Source organism: Pristiophorus japonicus, chromosome 17 (genome assembly GCF_044704955.1).
Source record: "Pristiophorus japonicus isolate sPriJap1 chromosome 17, sPriJap1.hap1, whole genome shotgun sequence".
NCBI lineage: Eukaryota > Metazoa > Chordata > Chondrichthyes > Pristiophoridae > Pristiophorus > Pristiophorus japonicus.
The window spans coordinates 37923409-37945162 of record NC_091993.1 but is presented as its reverse complement, the minus strand read 5'-3'; the positions used below and the strand labels follow the sequence as shown (position 1 = coordinate 37945162).

General features: G+C 45.4%; 1 protein-coding gene across 1 annotated transcript in view; it reads right to left on the bottom strand.

The window, feature by feature from the left end:
• LOC139228164 (ADAMTS-like protein 3) overlaps positions 1-21754 on the bottom strand; it is a 616221-nt gene that overhangs the window by 56475 nt on the left and 537992 nt on the right. Inside the window, exon 9 of the mRNA XM_070859351.1 lies at positions 15221-15378. Coding sequence (XP_070715452.1) covers positions 15221-15378 — 158 coding nt within the window. The remainder of the gene's footprint in view (positions 1-15220; positions 15379-21754) is intronic.

The following is a 21754-nucleotide window of genomic DNA, read 5'->3' as shown; positions in this document are numbered from 1 at the left end:
ACTCAGTCTGGTGAACCATCATTGCACTCTCTTAATGGCAAGTATATCCTTCCTTAGGCAAGCCACCAGACTAGTAGCCTGTCCTGGTGCTGACTGTCTCTGCGGTCTGCAGCTGCACTGTTTTAAGGCTCAAGGCCCTACTTGGTGACAAGCCTACACTGGGGGGTGGCACAACACCATGAAAATGACCTGGCCCACTAAATCCAGGTGATCGGAGGCTGTGACAGGCAACAGGCGCGACATACTTCAGGCATGCAGACTCTTTCCTGAACCTGGGCCAAGGAGGGAGAGGAACAGTGAAGCTAATTTGTTTTTCTACTGTGGGCATATTGACTGATTGAAAAATGTAATCAAGACCTGCCCTTGGGTCCGATAATCTTCCTCCAAAGTACAGGGCCAAGCCTCAGCTGCTTTGTGAGGTCAACTATTCAGGTACATTGAGAACAGAAATACAGGACACTTTGAAAGAAGTCCAGAGAATGCAGTCATCATTCTTATGCAAGTATTATGTTTGTTGAAGCTGCCAAATGAAACGATCAGCATCTGGGATTTGAGAGTTCACTTCAGTTCAAATTTTAGTTTGTCTTCATTTATTTGAAATCTATCATTGTTCTACATCAGAGTATTATCTCTCTATTGTTCAATCAACATTGCATCGTCTGTCCTTTGTGTCCGGAAACTAAATGACTGCAGAATCCTACCTGTCATTGCTTTTTATTCAAATATAAGAGTGTATTTACGGCTATAGTTTAAAGATGTTCAGCTAGCTCACGGTCCAGCTTGTTTAATATTATTAACACATGTGGCAATTCTTTCAGGTCTTGTACATTTACCATTTTAAACTGAGTTTAGTTGCATGACCCTCATAGAACAAGTGAGCTTTTCCGCCCATTACTTTGCTGTAACTAATTAATCGATATTATAGGGCCGAAAATTCTGGTCAGACGAACGCCTCCGAAGCAAACATTTTTTTGCGAAGGTACCTGGTGATCCCGGAGGTGTCTTGGATTTCGGTCGGAGGCCGTCTCTGCCCACGCTTCGCAGCACGTCCCCATCTTCTAGATACGGACGGAGAAGCTGGAGTCACGTGGGACTGGATAGCCAATCATGGTACAGTATTCTCATTGATAGTAATGGGAACTCCATATCTCCAAGTTCCCATTACTATCGATGAGAATATCCCCTAAAACACCCAAACACAACATAAAAAATGTAAAAAAACACCTCACATAGTTAACATTAATTAAAATTAAAAGTTAATTAAATGTTTTAGAAAAAATATATATTTTTTGGATTTAAAAAAAAGGTGTTTTCCATAAGAACATACGAAATAGGAGCAGGAGTCGGCCATATGGCCCCTCGAGCCTGCTCCACCATTCAATACGATCATGGTTGATCAGATCATGGACTTAGGTCCACTTCCCTGCCCTCTCCCCATAACCCCTTATTCCCTGATCGTTTAAGAAACTATCTATTTCTGTCTTAATTTATTCAATGACCCAGCTTCCACAGCTCTCTGAGGCAGCGAATTCCACAGATTTGCAACCCTCTAAGAAAAGAAATTCCTCCTCATTTCTGTTTTAAATGGGCGGCCCCTTATTCTAAGATCATGCCCCCTCGTTCTAATCTCCCCCATCAGTGGGAACATCCTCTCTGCATCCACCTTGTCAAGGGTTTAGAATAAACTTAACCTCAGTGGACAGGGTTTTTAACATAAAAATGTGTTTTAAAATTTTATTTTTATATGTTTTAAAACTCTTACGCTGGTAAAAGTAGGCTATGCGCCTGCTTTTACCAGGCGCAAGAGTTTGAAGGACATTCGCTGGGCAAGAGACGGACAAATAGCCCAATCTCGCCCACGCAAATGTCCTTCCTGTGGGGATGCGGAAGATCAGTCAAGCGATATCTTGACAGATTGGAAAAGCGGCTTTTACGAGGCCTCGCCGGGTCCGTATGTATTCTGTGTGGACCCGGTAAGGCCGGGATTTCAGGCCCAATAACTTGTGTCCCCACATTGTTCTGCCAGCTTCCTGCACCTCCCACCAGGGTCCAGGGTCCCAATTCCTGACCAGTCCCAGCCCCCAGGGTCTTGCTCCTATCCTAGGTAAGCCTGAGTCTCCCACACATCCCAGGCCCAAGGTTACTTTACACAGACACTCCATCAGCTCGCAGATATGGGCTAGCACTAATTATGGCTAAAACGCCAACCTGATCCAACATGACAGCAACAGGAATGCCATCTGTTACGTTTAGAATAACTCCACAAGACTGTACATCTGAAGCTCAAACTGTTGTGACCTTGGTCTCTTTATTGTAACTCCAGAGTGAGGAAGCAGCATGGTAGATTGCCTTTTATACCTGCTTGCCCAGGGTGCACAGGTGACCCTGAGATCTCCCACAGGTGTGCCCCCTGGTGGCAAGTCTTACACATTGGTGAGTTTTACATACATAACACCATCCAAGCCAGAGACAAGTGCCATTTACCCCAGCACACGGCTTGCCTCCTTCCCAACAGTCAGTTCCACTCCCTCCTGCACACCCGAGGAGAGGCAAGATAATTTATTTGACTGTCTGAGGATCCGAACCTCACTTTGGCTCCAGATCCCCATCAGTGGAGAGAGGAAATGAGTGAGAAAAAGAAAAGAAATAGGAGCGACCCCAGGGAGAGAAAGTGTGTGAGAGAAAGAAAGAATGGGGACATACAGGAACACAAGAATGTAAGAATTAGGAGCAGGAGTAGGCCCTTGAACCTGCTGCACCATTCAATAAGTTAATGACTGATCTTCGACCTCAACTCCACTTTCCTGCCTTTATTTTTCTAAATAAGAGCAGAAAATAGGAGGGTGAAGATAGAGAGTGACTTATAGAAAGAGGAAGAGACAGTGTGGGGGCAAAAGTTGCAGACAAACAGTGATAATGAGTGGAAATGTGTGACACCCCACAGAGAGAATGAAAGGAAGATGGAGGAAGGGAGAAAGACTGCATGAGAGAGAGAAAGAGGGGAATAGAGGGGGAAGAAAGACAAAAATAATTATAAATTGGGAAAGAGACAGCTACAGAAAAATATTTTTAATGTCGTGGGAAATTAAATGTGCATGTAAAATATTGAGACTAAAGACTGTGATGGTAAGGAAAAAAAATGATTAGTTTTTTTTTACCATCGAGCACATTGTAAGACACAAGCGCCAATTTCTTAGTAAATCCATGTGAAGATATCAATAGCGTAAAATAAACATTGAAAGTTTATATTATAAAAATATTATGACAATAAAGCTATTCATTTAATGTGCTTCAGATACTAAACATCCTATTCATTTACAGCAGTATCTAGCAAGATGAATTAAAACACATTAATGTCTATACAGGAATCTGAAAAGACCCTTTGAGTGTAATATGATCACAAATACATTATTTCATAAAAAATCTCATTTGTGAGCTAACCTTTTAGCATGAAATTATGATGCTGATAACTTTTTAAAGAACTTTTAAAAATTCATCATGCCTGATTTTTTTTCCAACTGTTCCTAGGGGCAAAGATTTTCTTCAGCCAAGTCTCATTCAGCCTGCAGATCCCCTGAAGAACTGAGGTCTCTCTTCTAAACTGCACACGCATAAAATATTTGGCTTAAATAGCTGGGAAACAATTAGTGGATCAAAAACCAATCAAGTTTTATTGGAGATAATGTTTGGTTCAAGAAAACCTTTTGTCCTTCAGTGCCTCACAAAAGTAAGAAACAAGTTGTGTGTCGAACAGTAGTGTAGAAAGACATATGAAGAAAGACTGGATCGGCGAGGCTTATACTCACTGGAATTTAGAAGAATGAGAGGGGATCTCATAGAAACATATAAAATTCTGATGGGACTGGACAGGTTAGATGCAGGAAGAATGTTCCCGATGTTGGGGAAGTCCAGAACCAGGGGTCACAGTCTAAGGATAAGGAGTAAGCCAGTTAAGACCGAGATGAGGAGAAACCTCTTCACTCAGAGAGTTGTGAGCATGTGGAATTCTCTACTGCAGAAAGTTGTTGAGGCCAGTTCGTTAGAGATATTCAAAAGAGAGTTAGATGTGGCCCTTACAGCTAAAGGGATCAAGGGGTATGGAGAGAAAGCAGGAATGGGGTACTGAAGTGCATGATCAGCCATGATCATATTGAATGGCGGTGCAGCTTCGAAGGGCCGAATGGCCTACTCCTGCACCTATTTTCTATGTTTCTATGTAGGTGATGTGTACAATTTGAAGACCAACTCCGCGATATCTCATGGGAGGCTATACCCAAGAGACAGCTGGATCAAGCACATTTCCATTTCCCAGCCCCTATTCTGCACAGATGCCAACATTAGCCTGCTTAAACCGGGGACCTCTACCACCTAGAAGGACAGGGGCAGCAGCAGGTGCATGGGAGCCTTCAACGCCCACATCCCGTGACTGAATGAGGAAAAAAACTATCCTCTTGAACGAGCATTTGTCTTATTTTACATATAACTGTTGTGATACTGCATTTCCCAACATAACAATGACACATTTCGCATAAACTTCAATGGATGTGAAGCACTTTCTTTGGGACATCCTGAGGAGGTATTATAAATACAAGTTCAATATTTACATATTTTAAATCTGAGATTATTGCATGCGTGACCAAAAATAACTATATGTTTATAATAAGTTATTTACTATATTTTTTCACACAGGCTTAAAGTTAGGTATAGTGAGAGAATTTTTCAAACTGCACAAAACATACATTACAGTTTGGTATTCTGAAAGTATTAATATGCATCGTTAATTTGTTCCTGTGGAATAAAAGCGGCCCCTGCCTCAGCTCATCTGCTGCTGAAGCCCTCATCCATGCCTTTGTTACCTCTAGACTTGACTATTCCAATGCACTCCTGGCCGGCCTCCCACATTCTACCCTACATAAACTTGAGGTCATCCAAAACTTGGCAGCCCATGTCCTAACTCGCACCAAGTCCCGCTCACCCAGCACCCCTGTGCTCACTGACCTACATTGGTTCCCGGTTAAGCAACACCTCGTTTTCAAAATTCTCATCCTTGTTTACAAATCCCTCCATGACCTTGCGCCTCCCTATCTCTGTGATCTCCTTCAGCCTCACAATCCCCCGAGATATCTGCCCTCATGAGCATCCCTGATTCTAATCGTTCAACCATTGGTGGCCGTGCCTTCAGCTGCCTGGGCACAAGCTCTGGAACACACTCCCTAAACCTCTCCGCCTCTCTACCTCTCTTTCCTCCTTTAAGACGCTCTTTAAAACCTACCTCTTTGACAAAGCTTTTAGTCATCTGCCGTAATTTCTTCTTATGTGGCTCGGTGTCAAATGTATTTATTTTGTCTTATAACACTGCTGTGAAGCACCTTGGGACATTTTACTATGTTAAAGGTGCTATATAAATACAAGTTGTTGTTGTTAATATGTTAATAAAAACAGAAAATGCTGGAAATACTCAGCAGGTCAGGCAGCACCTGTGGAGAGAGAAACAAGGTTTCAGGCCAATGACCCTTCATCAGACTGGAAAAAGCTCGAGATGTAACAGGTTTTTAAGCAAGTGTAGGGGCAAGGTAAGGGAGGAGGGGAGGAAAGAACAAAAGGGAAGGTCTGTGATAGGGTGGAAGGCAGGAGTGATTAAGAGACAAAGGGATGATGGTGCAAGGAGTTGAGCTTCATTGGAACAGTGTAGGAAGCCAAGGATGGAGAGGTCAGAGTGCGAGTGGAGCGATGAATGAAAGTGACAGGCAACTGGAATCTCGGGGTTACGGACACGGAGGTGTTCCACAAAGCGGTCACCCAATCTGCATTTGGTTTCCCCAATGTAGAGGAGACCACATCATGAGTAGCGAATACAGTATATTAAATTGAAAGAAGTACAAGTAAATCGCTGTTTCACCTGGAAGGAGTGTTTGGGGCCCTGGACAGTGGGAAAGGAGGAGGTAAAAGGGCAGATGTTGCATCTCCTGCACTTGCACGAGAAGGTGCCGTGGGAAGGGGAGGGGGTGCTAATATGTTAATGTCGCTTCCAGCAGTATTTATAAGAACATAAGAACAGGAGTTGACCATACTCGAGCCTCCTCCGCCATTCAATAAGATCATGGTTGATCAGATCATGGACTCAGCTCCACTTCCCCGCCTGCTCCCCATAACCCCTTATTCACTTATCGTTTAAGAAACTGTCTATTTCTGTCTTAAATTTATTCAATGTCCCAGCTGCCACAGCTCTCTGAGGCAGCGAATTCCACAGATCTACAAACCTCTAAGAGAAGAAATCTCTCCTCATCTCTGTTTTAAATGGGCGGCCCCTTATTCTAAGATCATGCCCTCTAGTTCTAGTCTCCCCCATCAGTGGAAACATCATCTCTACATCCACCTTGTCAAGCCCCATTTATGATAGCTGTGGTAATTTCCTGCAGTCACTGCTTGATAAAATTGTTTGAACCTGATCCACTCAATGCAAACATCTTGCGTGGTTCACGTGTAGGGATCCTTATAAGTTTCATTGACAGCTAATACTGTGTTGAAAACCTCAATCAGGTTTGCCAGCGAGGTTGGGCCTTTATTCTTTGAAAACCCTTTGATAAACAAATCCAGAGCAGGAGCTGTAGGCTGGACATTTCTATTTGCTGCCTGCATGTGACTAGTTAGTCTGAAAACGTTAGGTGTACAAACATTGATAAGGGTACAATAGCTGGATTCGTAATCCAGAGGCCTGGAATAATGATCCGGAAATGTAAGCTCAAATTCCACCACACCAGCTGTGGGAATTTAAATTCAGTGAATTAAATAAATCTGGAATTAAAAAGCTCGCATCAGTAATGGTGATCGGAATTTCATAAAAACCCACCTGGCTCACTAATGTCCTTTGGGGAAGGAAATCTGCCGTCCTTATCCAGTCTGGCCTATATGTGACTCCAGACCCACAGCAATGTGGTTGACTCTTAACTGCCCTCTGCTGTACCAAACTAGTACGACAAAGACAGCACTGTGGGAGTACCTTCATCATCATATCATCATCATCGGCAGTCCCTCGAAATCAAGAAAGACTTGCTTCCACTCTAAATGTGAGTTGTCAGGTGACTGTACAGTCCAATATGGGAATTATAGTCCCTGTCACAGTGGTTGGAGGAAAGGGTGGGTGGGAGTCTGGTTTGCCGCACGCTCCTTCCGCTGCCTATGCTTGTTTTCTGTATGCTCTCAGCGACGAGACTCGAGGTGCTCAGTGCCCTCCCAGATGCTCTTCCTCCACTTAGGGCGGTCTTTGGCCAGGGATTCCCAGCTGCCGGTGGGGATGTTGCACTTTGAGGGTGTCCTTGAAATGATTCCTCTGTCCACCTGGGGATCACCTGCCGTGCAGGAGTTCTGATTAGACCGCTTGCTTTGGGAGTCTTGTGTCGGGCATACGGACAATGTGGCCCGCCCAACGGAGCTGGTCGAGTGTGGTCAGTACTTCGATGCTGGCCTGATCGAGGACACTAATGTTGGTGCGTCTGTCCTCCCAGGAGATTTGCAGGATCTTGCGGAGACATTGTTGGTGGTATTTCTCCAGCGATTTGAGCTGTCTACTGTATATGGTCCACATCTCTGAGTCAGGAGGGTGGGTATCACTACAGCCCTGCAAGACCATAAGCTTGGTGCCAGATTTGAGGGCCTGATCTTCGAACACTCTCTTCCCCAGGGTTCTCCACATGGACTGCAGCGGTTCAAAGCGGCGGCTCACCACCACCTTCACAAGGGTAATTAGGGATGGGCAATAAACGCTGGCCCGGGAATGAATGAACAAAAAACAGTTATAGCCTCATGGCAGCAAGTAGGCACGTAATGAAGGGCTGAATGGCCTACCCCTGCCCCTATTTCTGATGTGTTTTGAGATGATTATCACAGGACATGCAATGTTGCTGTTTTGATTCAGAGAGATTACTAAAATGTTTGCAATCAATGTAAATATATCTGTTTTATATTAAATCCGTTTGTCTAGTGAATATCAACGTCTGATATTCTTCTGCCTGCCAAAATGGAGGGGATTGCATGGCCGGCACACGATGTATGACTAAGCCGACCTTGTTACATTTATCTGGACACTGAGTATCCATGTGAATCCATTAGTTCCACTTACAGGAGTTGGACTTTAAATAGTGTAATAACCCAAAATGTAACAGCATACAGTGGAGTCGGCACATGTTTTAGACTCTAACCGTATTAATTCAGAGGAGAGTTGGCAAAAATGGGTTATATGGCTGTAGCACAATGAAGCAGTTTGAATAATGTCAAATAGTAGAATTCAAGCTTGAGACATTTGTTCAGACATCGGAACCCTGAGCCTGCAGTCGAGCCAAACTCAGCCAACTGTTATTTTATGAAACATATTCAAGAGAATGAGTAATTTTGAATGTTGTTGCCTGGCTTACAAGTGGGACCAGGCATCCAAAGTATGGCTTTGGCTGAACCAAAGATTATCTTGAGTTTTAAGGATTTATCTTTTACTCCCCTTCCCCTGATAGATCCCCCTCCCCCGCCCATGTCATTCATCATTCCCAGGGTCCTCCCAATGCTGTTCAATGACTGGTTCAAGAGTGGTCCAAAATGACTATCACTAATCTTCCCTCCCTGCCTATGTCTCACGGAGAAGGAATGTGGTTATTATGTGGATTTGTGGCACGGAGAAATTTGGGATCTCTGGGTTTGAATGTGGCTTTTGATTGGGTCATTATTACTCAAAGTATTTTGAATTAATTTTGTGTCTGCGACTGCAGAAGGTAATCTCTCCTTGACCATTAGCTGTCAGTGACATCACCACTCCCCTCCTTGATCCACCTGTTTTTCACTGCCCTTTCATGGTTCCTTTCCTAATGAACCCAACCCTGCCAGCATAACTCCTCCATGCCCACATGTTCATCCCCACCATGCACCTAGGCTCCATCCCAAGACCCCTCTTAGTCCTCATATGTCTTCTTCGTCTTAACATTGACAAAATGGCATCAGTTGTTTGAAATGCATTAGTTCCTCCCTTAAAGTAATGGATAGAAATATTCGGTATGAGCAGCCTCCGGAGTCGAGGATGACTTGCTTCCAGACGTAAATGAGTTCTCAGGTGATTGATGAGACCAATGCAGGACCTACAGTCTCTGTCACAGGTAGGGCAGACGGTGGTTGGAGGGACGGGTGGGTGGGGTGCTTGATTTGTCGTGTGCTCCTTCCGCTGTTTGTACTTGGCCTCCGCGAAGAGACTCAAGGTGTTCGCCGCCTGCTCGGGTGCTTCTCCTCCACTTTGAGCAGTCTTGGGCCAGAGTCGGTGGGGATGTTACATTATGCTTAGCAACATCTAACACAAGCCTTGCATCAGCTTGCATCTACATACCAATAGCCAGTTTTACTTCTGCGGCATCACCCTTGACTCTACGACTATTGCTGTGCTCTTAGATTGCCTCTCCAACATCAACTTCTGGATGATTCAGAAGTTTGTCCGGCTTAACATTGACAAAATGGCACCAGTTGTTTCAAGTAATGGATAGAAATATTCGGTATGAGCATGTTAAATGCTCACACAATATCACTAATAGCAATTTCTACCTTTGCAGCTCTTATTAAACATCCTTTGTTGTAATTCAAATACAAGTTTTGAAACGGGCATTGAGTGCACTGTCTATCAAGCTCACTCCTTCCACAGGTCATGGGCAACCTATCCTGCTGTAGACTCTGCCCCACCTAATTCATCTCCCGATTTAAAGTGCTCCATAAAGTGTTTCCTACATTACAATAGTGACTACACTTCAAAACTACTTAATTGGCTGTAAAGCGCTTTGGGACATCCTGAGCTTGTGATAAATTGCTATATAAATACGTCTTTATTCCTTTCCCTCTAAACATTCCCTGAGCTCCAAAGGCATTCAAGCAAAGGTCCAGAATATTCATCAGTCCTTCCTAACACTTCACAATTCAGCTTCAGTGTGCTGCTCTCCAAGGACATTATTCATCCTCCAACCTTTGCTCCAATACTTCCCATCTGGTGTATTGCATTCAGTTATAGGCAGTAGAGGGCCATTGTGGCCTGTGGAGTATTTGACTACGCAATGTACATCTATCTCCATAACATCAAATTCTGTATCCAACCAGAGATTGAATCAGCTCCTTTTTGAAGGATTTAAGTGATGTCAACCTGTATTTTCTCATTATTAGATCCACTATTTAACTGGGAAAAACTGTTTCTTATAATCCCAAGTCTCATTTCAAGCCTGTTAAGTTAATTCTGTTTTCCAGTTCTGTGCTCACAGCGAAATCAACAACCTACTTACATCCATGTCATCTATTCCTCTCAGTACTTTAACGACAAGGATTACACTTTCCTTCAATTTTCTTTCCTCTCGTGGAAGCATGTTCAGTGCTTAGAGCCTTTCCTTTTGACTTGGACCCAAGTCCTGAGATCAACTTTGTCGCTCTACTCGGAACCCTTCAGTATCTTTTTGAAGGTTAGATGCCAAAAGCTACACATAATGGGGCTTAGTTTGCAGCCCCGACGGGCGCGTATGAGGTGCGCATGCACCCATCGGGGCCCTGCAAGTTCTGGATTTAGGCAGGCACTGCGCATGCGCACAGCGTAAGAGTTTAAGAAATAGAAAAGTAATTTTTTTCACTCATTTATATATATATAAAAAACTCCTGTCCATTAAGGTAAGTTTATTTTTAGCCCAGTTAAAACATTTTTTTAAATTTCAAAAGAATATATTGACATTTTTTTTTAAATTAAATGTCACTTTAATTAATTTTAAATCTGTGTAGTGTTTTCTAACATTTATTTTGGGGAGTATTCCCATTAATACTTATGGCAGCTCCGTAAAAACATAACTCACCAAAAAGTATGAATGGGAATACCCCTACTTTCATTGGTTGAGTCGGCCCACGTGATCTCAGGACACTTGCGAATTGCTTGCGCCCCCGAGACACGTGGGCCTCTACGCAGGCCTTCGCGTAGAGTCCCAGGCCCACAAGTCACCGAACCTACTGGGCCACCAGGTAAATTTGTAGATTTTTTTTTAAAACAGGTCGCAGGCCCATGGGAAGCCTCCAACCATGAATTCCACCCTATCATTCTAAATCTGGCCTCAAGATTGATCTATACAAGCAGAGCAACTTCTTTCCATGTGTAGTGAAATGCCTAGAGCTGGATTAAAATCTCTTTTTTGATAATTGTATTATACTTGCATTGGAGGCAGTTCAGAGGTTGATTCCGGAGATAAGGGGGTTGACATGAAGATAGATTGATTAGGTTGGACCTCTACTCATTGGAGTTCAGAAGAATGAGAGGTGATTTTACTGAAACTTATAAGGTTATGGGCTCAAGTTTCGGCCTGAGTTGCTCCTATTTTTTTGGAGCAACTAGTTGAGAATGGAGCATCCTAGAAATTGCAATTCTCGGCATTTAGTTTGTTTCAGTTCCAGTGAGTTAGAATAGTTTCATTGTAGAACAGATTTTTTTTTCAAAAGGGGGCGTGTCCAGTCACTTACGCCTGTTTTGCACTTAGAATGGAGTAAGTGTAGATTTTTGTACGCTCAGAAAAACCTTGCCTAGACTTATAAATCAGGCGTAAGGAATGAGAGATGGGGGGTGGGGGGCGCGAGGGGGGTTTACAAACATCAAACACTTCACTTTTATAAATAAAGAGCCATCATCAATAATAAATGATAAATAAATCAATAAATCAATCAAAAAAAATAAAAAAATAATTTAAAAAATCAATAAATAAATAAATAACTTTATACTCACTGACTGCAGCACTGGGAGCCCTCCAACAGCGTGCTGGGGTGAGCTCCACCCCCCACCCCCATCCCCCCAGTGCCTCTCTCTCTCTGTCTTTCTGACAGCGAGGGGTGGGGGGAGGGGGTGTGGGGAGAGGGGGGGGAGTGGAGGGGAAAGAGAAGAGGGGAGGGGAGGAGAGGAGGGGAGGAGAGGGGGTGGAGAGAGGAGAGAGGGTGGAGAGAGGGTGGAGAGGAGAGGGGGTGGGGGGAGAGATGGGGTGGGGAGAGGGGAGGGGGAGAGAGAGAGGGGAGGGGGGGGAAGAGAGGTAGGGGAGGGGGGAGAGGGGGGGGAGGGAGGGGAGAGGAGATGGGCAGGGGGAGAGGAGACGGGCGGGGGGAGAGGAGAGGGGAGGGGGTGAGAGGAGAGGGGAGAGGAGACGGGAGGGGGGAGACGGGAGAGGAGTGAGGAGGGGAGGGAGGTGAGGGGGGTGGAGGGGGGAGAGAGGAGAAGGGGGAGGGGGAGAGAGGAGAGGGGGGGAAAGGAGAGGGGAGGTGGGAGGGGGGAGAGAGGCGAGGGAAGGGGGGAAAGGAGAGGGGGGAGGGAGGGGAGGGAGGGGAGGGAGGAGAGGAGACGGGAGGGGGGAGGGGGGAGAGGAGTGAGGAGAGGAGGGAGGTGAGGGGGGTGGAGGGGGGAGAGAGGAGAAGGGGGAGGGTGAGAGGGGAGAGAGGGAGGGGAGGGGAGAGGGGGATGAGAGGGGTGGGGGAGGGGGAGAGGAGAGGGGGGGAGAGGAGGGAGAGGGAGGGAGAGGGAGGGGGGGAGAGGAGGGGGAGAGGAGGGGAGGGGGGGAGAGGAGGGGGAGAGGGATGGGGGAGAGGAGGGGGAGAGGAGGGGAGGGAGGAGAGGAGACGGGAGGGGGGAGAGGAGTGAGGAGGGGAGGGAGGTGAGGGGGTGGAGGGGGGAGAGAGGAGAAGGGGGAGGGGGAGAGGGGAGAGAGGGAGGGGAGGGGAGAGGGGGAAGAGAGGGGTGGGGGAGGGGGAGAGGAGGGAGGGGGGGAGAGGAGGGAGGGGGGGAGAAGAGGGGGAGGGAGGGAGAGGGATGGGGAAGAGGAGGGGGAGAGGAGGGGAGGGGGAGAGAGGAGAGGGGGGAGGGAGGGGAGGGGAGAGGGGGAAGAGAGGGGAGGGGGATGGGGAGAGGAGAGGGGGGGAGAGGAGGGGAGGGGGAGGAGAGCGGGAGTGGGGGAGAGAGGGGGGGAGGGGGGAGAGGAGGGGGTGGGGGGCTGAACGGGGGGGTGGGGGCTGAATGAGCCCCGTCGCCGCCGCGCCGGTTCCAAGGACGACTTTGGGGGACTTCGGGTGGGGTCCGCCCCCAGCGAGAGGCCGTGCGAGCGGGCCCCGCCGACGAGGTAAGATGCGTCAAGCCACTCGGCCCTGGATAGGGGTGACGTCCCTTCGGCCTGGGTTAGGGTTGTCACCCCGGAGATAGGACGCGCTGGGAGGACCAGGAGCTACTTCGCATGTGCGCAGCTGCCGGCACTGTTTTTGGTGCAGGGATGGAGCGCCACCCCCAGCAGCGCCGCGCCGAGCTGGAAACGGACCTTCAGATATCGGAGAATCACGAGGTAAGTATTCGACGCAATTTCTGTTCTACAAATTATGCGGGCCTCTCCGATGTACGCTGTTCTAGCGGGCGTCCGAAACTGGAGCCCAATGAGGGGGCTCGACAAGGTGGATGCAGAGAGGATATTTCCACTCATAGGAGAAACTAAAACTAGGGGACATAGTCTGAGAATAAGGGGCCGCCCATTTAAGACTGAGATGAGGAGAAATTTCTTCTCTCAGAGGGTTGTAAATCTGTAGAATTCTCTACCCCAGAGAGCTGTGGAGGCTGGGCCATTGAATATATTTAAGGTGGAGATAGACAGATTTTTGAGCAATAAGGGAGTAAAGGATTATGGGGAGTGGGCAGGGAAGTGGAACTGAGTCCATGATCAGATCAGCCATGATCTCATTGAATGGCGGAGCAGGCTCAAGGGACCAAATGGCCGACTCCTGCTCCTATTTCTTATGTTCTTATGTTCTTGTAACAGCTCTACATTATCTGGAAGCTTTTGATGAGTGGCCAATTGTCACACCTTTTATACCTTCGCAATGTCCTAACATGCTTCACAACCAATGAATTGATATTTTTGAAGTACAGTTGCTGTTATATTGCTATACAAGAAGTCAATTTGCACATAATGCCCTACAAACAGCAATAAGGTAAATGAAAGTTAATCTGCATTTGGTAGTGCTGGTTGAGGGAGAAATGTTGGCCAGGACAGCAGGCAAACTCCCTCACTCTACTGTGATCTTCTATGTCCACCTGAACAGGCTGACAGGGCCTCAGCCCATCTGACAATGCAGCTTTCCTTCTGTACTATATTGAACCATCAACCAAGATTGTATGCTCAAGAAGCAACAGTGGTACAACAGCGAAGTTTACAACACACTATTTCCTTCTCCACCTTTACACTGTGTGCAAATTTGCTGTTATCAGTTCCAGTGCACGTTAGATTACATCAACATTAGCTTTTATGAAGGATTCTTTCCTCAATCTGCTTGACTGGTCCAGATATTTTTGAATGCTAATTATCATATTGGGCGGTAATTTGCTGCCCTTACGAGGTGCGTACGAGGTGTACACTCGCACGTAAAGGCCATGCAAGGTTCGGGTTTAGGCGTGCGAGGCGCATGCACTGAAATCTGAGACTTGCGATCTGTCAAGAATCATCTTGCCAGATCACACACATTCCCAGGAAAAGGGTCTCAGCGGGCGGAGAGTCAGGCTATTGGCCCAACTTCTGCCCAGCGAATGCCCGTGAAATTCTTATGCCTGGTAAAAGCAGTACATACGGAATCCCCACACGTATGAATGGGGATCCCCCGTCTTTCATTGGTTGGGCTGGCCCATGTGATCCCTGGGGCACTTGCAAACCACATGCACCCCTGGGATATGTGGGCCTCTATGTTGGCCTCTGCGTGGAGGTTCAGGAGCGCAAGTGTTCGAACCTCTGGGACCATCAGGTAAGTGCGTGGATTTTCTGCAGTTCAGAGGCATTGCCTCGCGAGAAGCCTCTAACTGCAATTTCAGGCCCATTATTTTTATTGCCTAGTAATATAGTTTGATATCATCAGTAAATGTTTATGATTATTACCAGAAGTATTCTCCTCCAAATCATTTAGAATAGTACGAAGAACTGTCAATGACTGCAGAAAATCCAAGTAAATTTATAGACACTGTATAACCTTCGTCCTCTGGTTTGCTTATCTCTTCCAAGAAATATGCAAACTAGGTGACACATGGCCTGTTGCAGCTAAATCCTGATGACTCTTTATGGCTTAAGTGCTCTTCAGATTGATATTGATAGCATAACTTTGAAGATGGCAGTGCCACAGTAATCTGTTTTGCATACGAGTCAAGAAATATCAAAACTTAGATAATTACCTTAATAATAAAATCTGCACCTAGTGGGCCCTGCATCTTCAGAACTTCTTTATCAGAACTTTTCTGAAACTCGATTGTGGTATTCTCAATGACAGATATTCCTGAGGCATTAAGGTTGTGGTCTCCTTTATGTCCTTGTAGAGTTTTCGATTCTATATCTGAAATAAATTTGTTTCAGATAGTTATACATTTGTGAACTTCCAACTTGTTTGACAACTTTTCCTTAACAAAGGTTTGGAACTGTTCTTATTACACAGATTCATTAAACAGCTACAGTTTCCTAAATATGTTCATGGGGAAATGCTCAAGCACAGCATTTGTAGAGTGAAGGATTACCTGCCATAGCTTGGGTCTTCATCATTCTCTGAAAGTTCAAACCTTACATACTAATAAAACACTACCATCATCTCACAAGGGGGAAATAATCATCGAGGAACCGTGACCTTTTGAGAAATTCTCTCTATTGCTCTTCCATTTTGACGAATTGTCTCCGATTCCATTGTAAGGGCTCACTCTGAATTCCATTTGTAGCTTTCACCGTGCAAAGCAGCATTAAGATTCTGAATGTAAGGTACTATTCAGGGAGCACCAGATCAGAAAAATAATTCAGGGATGTAGACATGTTGACTGAGAAATTCGTCTCGGGCGGTGCAAAATGGGTGCTATAGGATCGGCCGCCTGTTAATGGAACTCACTATCAGGCGCTGCGTATTATAGGGGCTGATCCAGTAGCGCCAGTTTTATGTCACCATCCCAGATGAATTTCTAGTCCACTGACTTCTTTCAAAGAACATATTCCATAGCAGATATTCCAACAATTTTGTTCACATTAATGTCCTCAGACAAATAGAGATATACCAACTGGTAGTGACATTTTTTAGAACTATATGACCAGAGCACTTTGAGTATTGCCGTCCTGCAGTGCTTCCTGTCCTGAGCTGTCTGATGAACACAATAATGCTTTTGAATACATCATCATCATCATAGGCAGTCCCTCGAAGCGAGGATGACTTGCTTCCACGCCAAAAAGGGATGAGTTCACAGGTGTTTCAATGAAGGACCTAATATTCCAGATCCCGAACTACATCGTGAAGGGTGGGGGGGTGCTTGAATTTTTTTAACGTGTGGTGGCCGTTTCACACCTGCCACCACACGGGCTTGACAGAGCTAGGTCTTGGTCCAGTGGCAAGGATTACCCAAGACTAACTGGACACCAGCTCTGCTGCACAGACCGAGCGCGCACACATATCGCTGTGTGGGCTGGCTCGTGCTGCCCCTGGGCCCTCGCCTCTTCTGAGTCCCAGTCACCTCTCCTGGGCCCCGGTCACTTCCCTCGATGGACTCTTGCCACTCCTTCACCCCTCCTGCTGTGCCTGTCCGCACTGCAATCACCGACCTGGCTTTGCAGCCATCGCCCTCCTGCAGCAGCACGCGCTACTCCCTGCAGTGATATGCCATCGCACGCTGCTCCCTCCAATGGCCCCAGTCCGCCGATGGTCCTGTATATACAAGGTGCTTCAGATAGCTGTCTTACAGATAGATTTGAGGGCAGTCCTGTGTATGTTAGCCCAAGAGGAGGCTAATACACAAACGGAATAGGCTGTGACCTCCTGTTGTGAGAGGGAATAACATCCCATTACTCCAATTCTCAAATGTATGTTTAGTGATAACCTAAAGATCTTTCTTCATGGGAAATTGATATTCTGGATTGTTGCTGCATTTCCTTTGGGAATCCATGAGTATTTATGCAAAACTTTCCTTCAAGAGATTAAATAGGTGGTGCAGAAAGACTAATGGTCTGAATGACCTTTTCTCATTCCTTGGGGGTACAAATAACCGAACCCACCCGGCGGCAAACTGGTGGGATTGGTTTGTCCCCCTGTTACATCCCCCCAACCCCCATATTACTTTCCAAAAGTAAAATAGGCGGCCAATCGGATCCCATACGTTTCCTGCTGGGAAAAGGGTAACATTTAAATTCAGCCACAGTTTTCTTATTTGAGATCGGAACTATTATTCAGATTTGCATTATTATTTTGCGCTACCTAAAGAAAACGCTAAACGTCAGTGCACGTCATTTAAGTAATGCTTCCTCTTAATTTAACATGAAACCTTACCATTATGATTTCCTGAGACAAAGTGACAAATTCAAACTATTTTATTTGGGAAAACAATGAATGGAGTTCAAGAACCGCTCTTCCACATCTATAATAAACTAAAATTATAATGTGGCTCATGCACTCAATTGAAAACGGCTACGTAAACATTTCCTATGGAATTTTCAAAATTAAAATATCCACACTTAGCTGCCAGGATTCCTTATCATGTGTTCTGAATAGGAGATCTCATTTTAATCTGATTATGAGCTGTCACAGTCCCTGTCACAGCTGAACCAGCTAAATCTCAAGAATCTGCTGATCAAAGCTTCTTTAAAGAAAGACTTGCATTTATATAGTGCCTTTCACGACCACCGGACGTCTCAAAGCGCATCACAGCCAATGAAGTACTTTTGGCGTGTAGTCGCTGTTGTAATGTGGGGAACGCGGCAGCCAATTTTCACACAGCAAGCTCCCACAAACAGCAATGTGATAATGACAGGATAATCTGTTTTTGTTATGTTGATTGAGGGATAAATATTGGCCAGGACACCGGGGATAACTCCCCTGCTTTTCTTCGAAATAGTGCCATGGGATCTTTTACATCCACCTGAGAGAGCAGATGGGGTCTCGGTTTAACGTCTCATCCGAAAGACGTCACCTCCGACAATGCAACGCTTCACTGGAGTGTCAGCCTAGATTTTGTGGGAATTGAACCCACAACTTTCTGACTCAGAGGCGAGGGTGCTACCCACTGAGCCACTGCTGACATACAAATTTCCATTGCTTCAGTTGTGTGTAAATTACTTCCACCTTTTTAAATGTTTTCATTTAATGTCAAGTGTTTTTGTTGGCCTTTGTTCATGATGCTTCTGCATTCTGCTCATCTAAAGTGACCGGGGGAACGAGACACTCGACGGGGCTGATTACAATGGCCTCTGCCCGGTGTAAATGGGATAGTGGTGGTAGCAACATGACCAGGCCACTACCATCTGGTCCTGAGGAGGGAGGCCAGAATATCCACCTGTCTCAGGTTAGAGGGCCACTATTAATATGCAAATTGGGCTTGAAGTGAGGATTTATTTTTGGTACTTCTGTGCTCTGTGCATATCCAGATGCCAGTATGATCTTTGCTGCTGATACTCTCTCTCAGGTCTGTTCAGGCACCAGTATAAATAGAAAAACAAAAGTTGATCACCCTCTGTCCATGAGCAATGAACAATTTTGTGCCAAAAAACCTCCTGAATGTTGTTTGTTGAAACAGTACAAGAAACCTGGGATCATATAAGTCCCCAGATTCAAATGACTGATAAAAGTCTGCTTGAAAAAAAAAAATTCTCAAATTCCAGAATCAAGGCTTCTGTCAACAGCCTCACTTTCCAGATGTTTTTTGGAAATTTGGAATCTACAGGGTTCTCCCTAACTGGCAATCTTGCTAAATAACGATTGACAAGTAGAAATTGCAACAACATGAACTCTCAAAGAGCCAAAAGGAAGGATCTTGGTCCAACATTCAAAATTAAACAAAGTTCACTAGGATATCACACCACAAGCTTACAGTTATTATCCTCACACGCACGTTGAAACTTCTTCCATTAACCATTATGAAGTTTCATAGCAGAGGTGTTTCCAGATGTAAGAAGTGTTGCTAGGAAACCCTGTGTTATTAAGTTGGCCCTCTTAAAATATGTCCAGTCAACAGGAAATTGTCCAGTTGCAGTGCATTATCTGTCTTTACGCCTGAGTTAGCAGGTTCAAAGTTGAAAGTTCAATCGATACTGAAACATAAAGTCCTAAAATCAAATCTTCCTCTGGAAGTGGGTGGATACTAGATTGCCAATGCATTCTCTTCCCCATCTCAGCCAGAATCCTTGGTGTGAGAAGAAATTGAAGGGAAGCGTTGGTGAGACCACACCTGGAGTACTGCGTACAGTTTTTGTCTCCTTATTTAAGGAGGGATATACTTGCATTGGAGGCAGTTCAGAGAAAGTTCACAAGGTTGATTCCTGGGATGAGGGGGCTGTCTTATGAAGAAAGGTTGAGCCTATACTCATTGGAGTTTAGAAGAATGAGAGGTGATCTTATTGAAACTTATAAGATTTTGAGGGGGCTTGACAGGATAGATGCAGAGGATGTTTCCCCTCGTGGGGAATCTAGAACTAGGGCGCATAGTTTCAGAATAAGGGGTCGCCCATTTAAAACGGAGATGAGGAGGAATTTCTTCTCTCAGAGGGTGGTGAATCTGTGGAATTCTCTACCTCAGGGAGCTGTAGCGGCTGGGTCACTGAATATATTTAAGGTGGAGATGGACAGATTTTTGAATGATAAGGAAGTCAAGGGTTATGGGGAGCGGGCAGGGAAGTGGAGTTGAGGCCAGGATCAGATCAGCCATGATCTTATTAAATGGCGGAACAGGCTCGAGGGGCCAAATGGCCGACTCCTGCTCCTATTTTTTATGTTCTTATGTAAACCATCCAGCGACTACTTATTCAAGAGACCGGGGCAGGTGATAGAGAGTTGTTGTCTTGGCTCCAGCAGCACAATCTTGGTAACTGGTTGTTCTTAGAAGTATCTCAGTTACCTGCGACCCAGCCTGCCGAGTTGACACGAGGTTGGACTTTGGTTGCGTTGACGGTGTCTGCTGCTACTTTCTGCAGTCTGTGAGGTCCTGCACAGTATTGGCTCCTGTTGTGTATTTCTGTCAACATCAATACCACTCTTGAACGAATGCTGGCTGCTTTGGATGGTGCTGAAGGCTGGGAAGTTTTGTCCTGTATGGGCTTAGCTTCCAATCTCTGTTTGAAATGCGATCCACAGAGTGAGCTGATGAAATGTGATCAGTTCCCTGCACTGATTCCAGTCTACCAGGGCTAGGAATGGAAAAAACAACCGACTGCTTTAATTCACAAGGCCATTTGCTCCCCTTCAGCTACTTCAGATTTAAAATTTAGCGCACTTAGTTTTCCAGCTGAATTAGGATGGCTCATGATTGGTGGAGTTAGCTTCTAAGCTCCCCTCCCCCCCAGCCAATTTCCTGAGTACTCAATTCCAGTGGCATAAGCTCTGCCCCATGGGAGCAATTTAAAAAGTCAGCATTCATGAAACTTCAGCTCCTCCGCTCAAAGACTGTGAGTAGCTTTGCCTTTCCCATCTCTTGAATGAGTTAATAATAAGTATACTTGTATTAATTTGGCACAGTACTTGCTTTAAGATGTGATAACCCATTATGAAGCATTGCCTCACCGATTGTGCGCAAAACTGCACACCTCCAGTACTTCAAGGCAATCATATTGGCAAATTTAGGCCATTATACTGGAGGACTGGCATTTGACAGAGTGGCTTAAAGCACCTGTATCATAAAGAGCTGATTCTGGGTTTGAATCCCGGGAATACTTTTGACAGAAGAGACCGTTTAGTTCACTCATACAGAAGAAATGTGAAAGCTCTCCTTTATGAGGGGTTTACATGTAGCTGAGGGAATACCCTGTCCCCATTTTAGGAATGATTTATTTTCATTTATATACAATGAATATATTCTACAGCTTTTCGCCACTGAAAATATTGTCACAAGTTCCTCAGAAAGGCAACTCTAATGGTTAACTAACCACCAAGTGCAACTGGAGCTCATAATCTCTGTGCCCGAAGCAGTGATCAGTAATCCAGAGGTGGTCTATTTTTCCCTAAACCATCAATCACAGGAATGTAAAGAACCGGAAAATAGTACTGTGGTCCATCTAGCTAACCCCAGTGAAATCATTCAGAAGTATTAATTTTATTTACATTGTCTTTGTTGAAGTTGTATACTTAGGATTTTTCTTCTATTTTCGTTCCAATTTTCTTCCTTTCCCCTCCCTCTCTTTCTTGAAGATGCTTATACCTCAGTTAAGCTACTGTTTGTCTCTTTCAGGCAAAGTTTGTTGTGTGAAAGCAGGCATGCAGCAAGAGTCCAGGTGTTGGATGGAGCGGCTGAACCATGTGCTCAACAGAAGGCATCACTCATTCCTGTCTCGCCGACTAAAGAGAGAGGTTGAATACTGAAGGCTATGCAGCTAGGGAGGAATTTGCTCTGGTGACCCATCGGAAAGCTTCTGTGGGGGTCCTGAGAGCATCATTGCTCCTTAGCTGGAGATGGGACAGGTAAAATGGCCCCAGAGATATGAATTATGCTGAAGTTATGGACTGAATGCAGCCATCATACAAAGGAAGTGAAAGCTTTTGGCAACAATTCTTTACAAGGCAGACTGCAGGCCATTTGTGGCCTATACACGGCAAGCGAGTCCCAGGTGGGCAGAGGAAATGCTTCAATGCTTCAAGGACACCCTCAAAGCCCCCTTGAAAAAAGTGCAACATCCCCACCGACATCTGGGAATCCCTGGCCCAAGACCGCTCAAAGTGGAGGAAAAGCATCCGAGAAGGCACCGAACACCTCGAGTCTCTT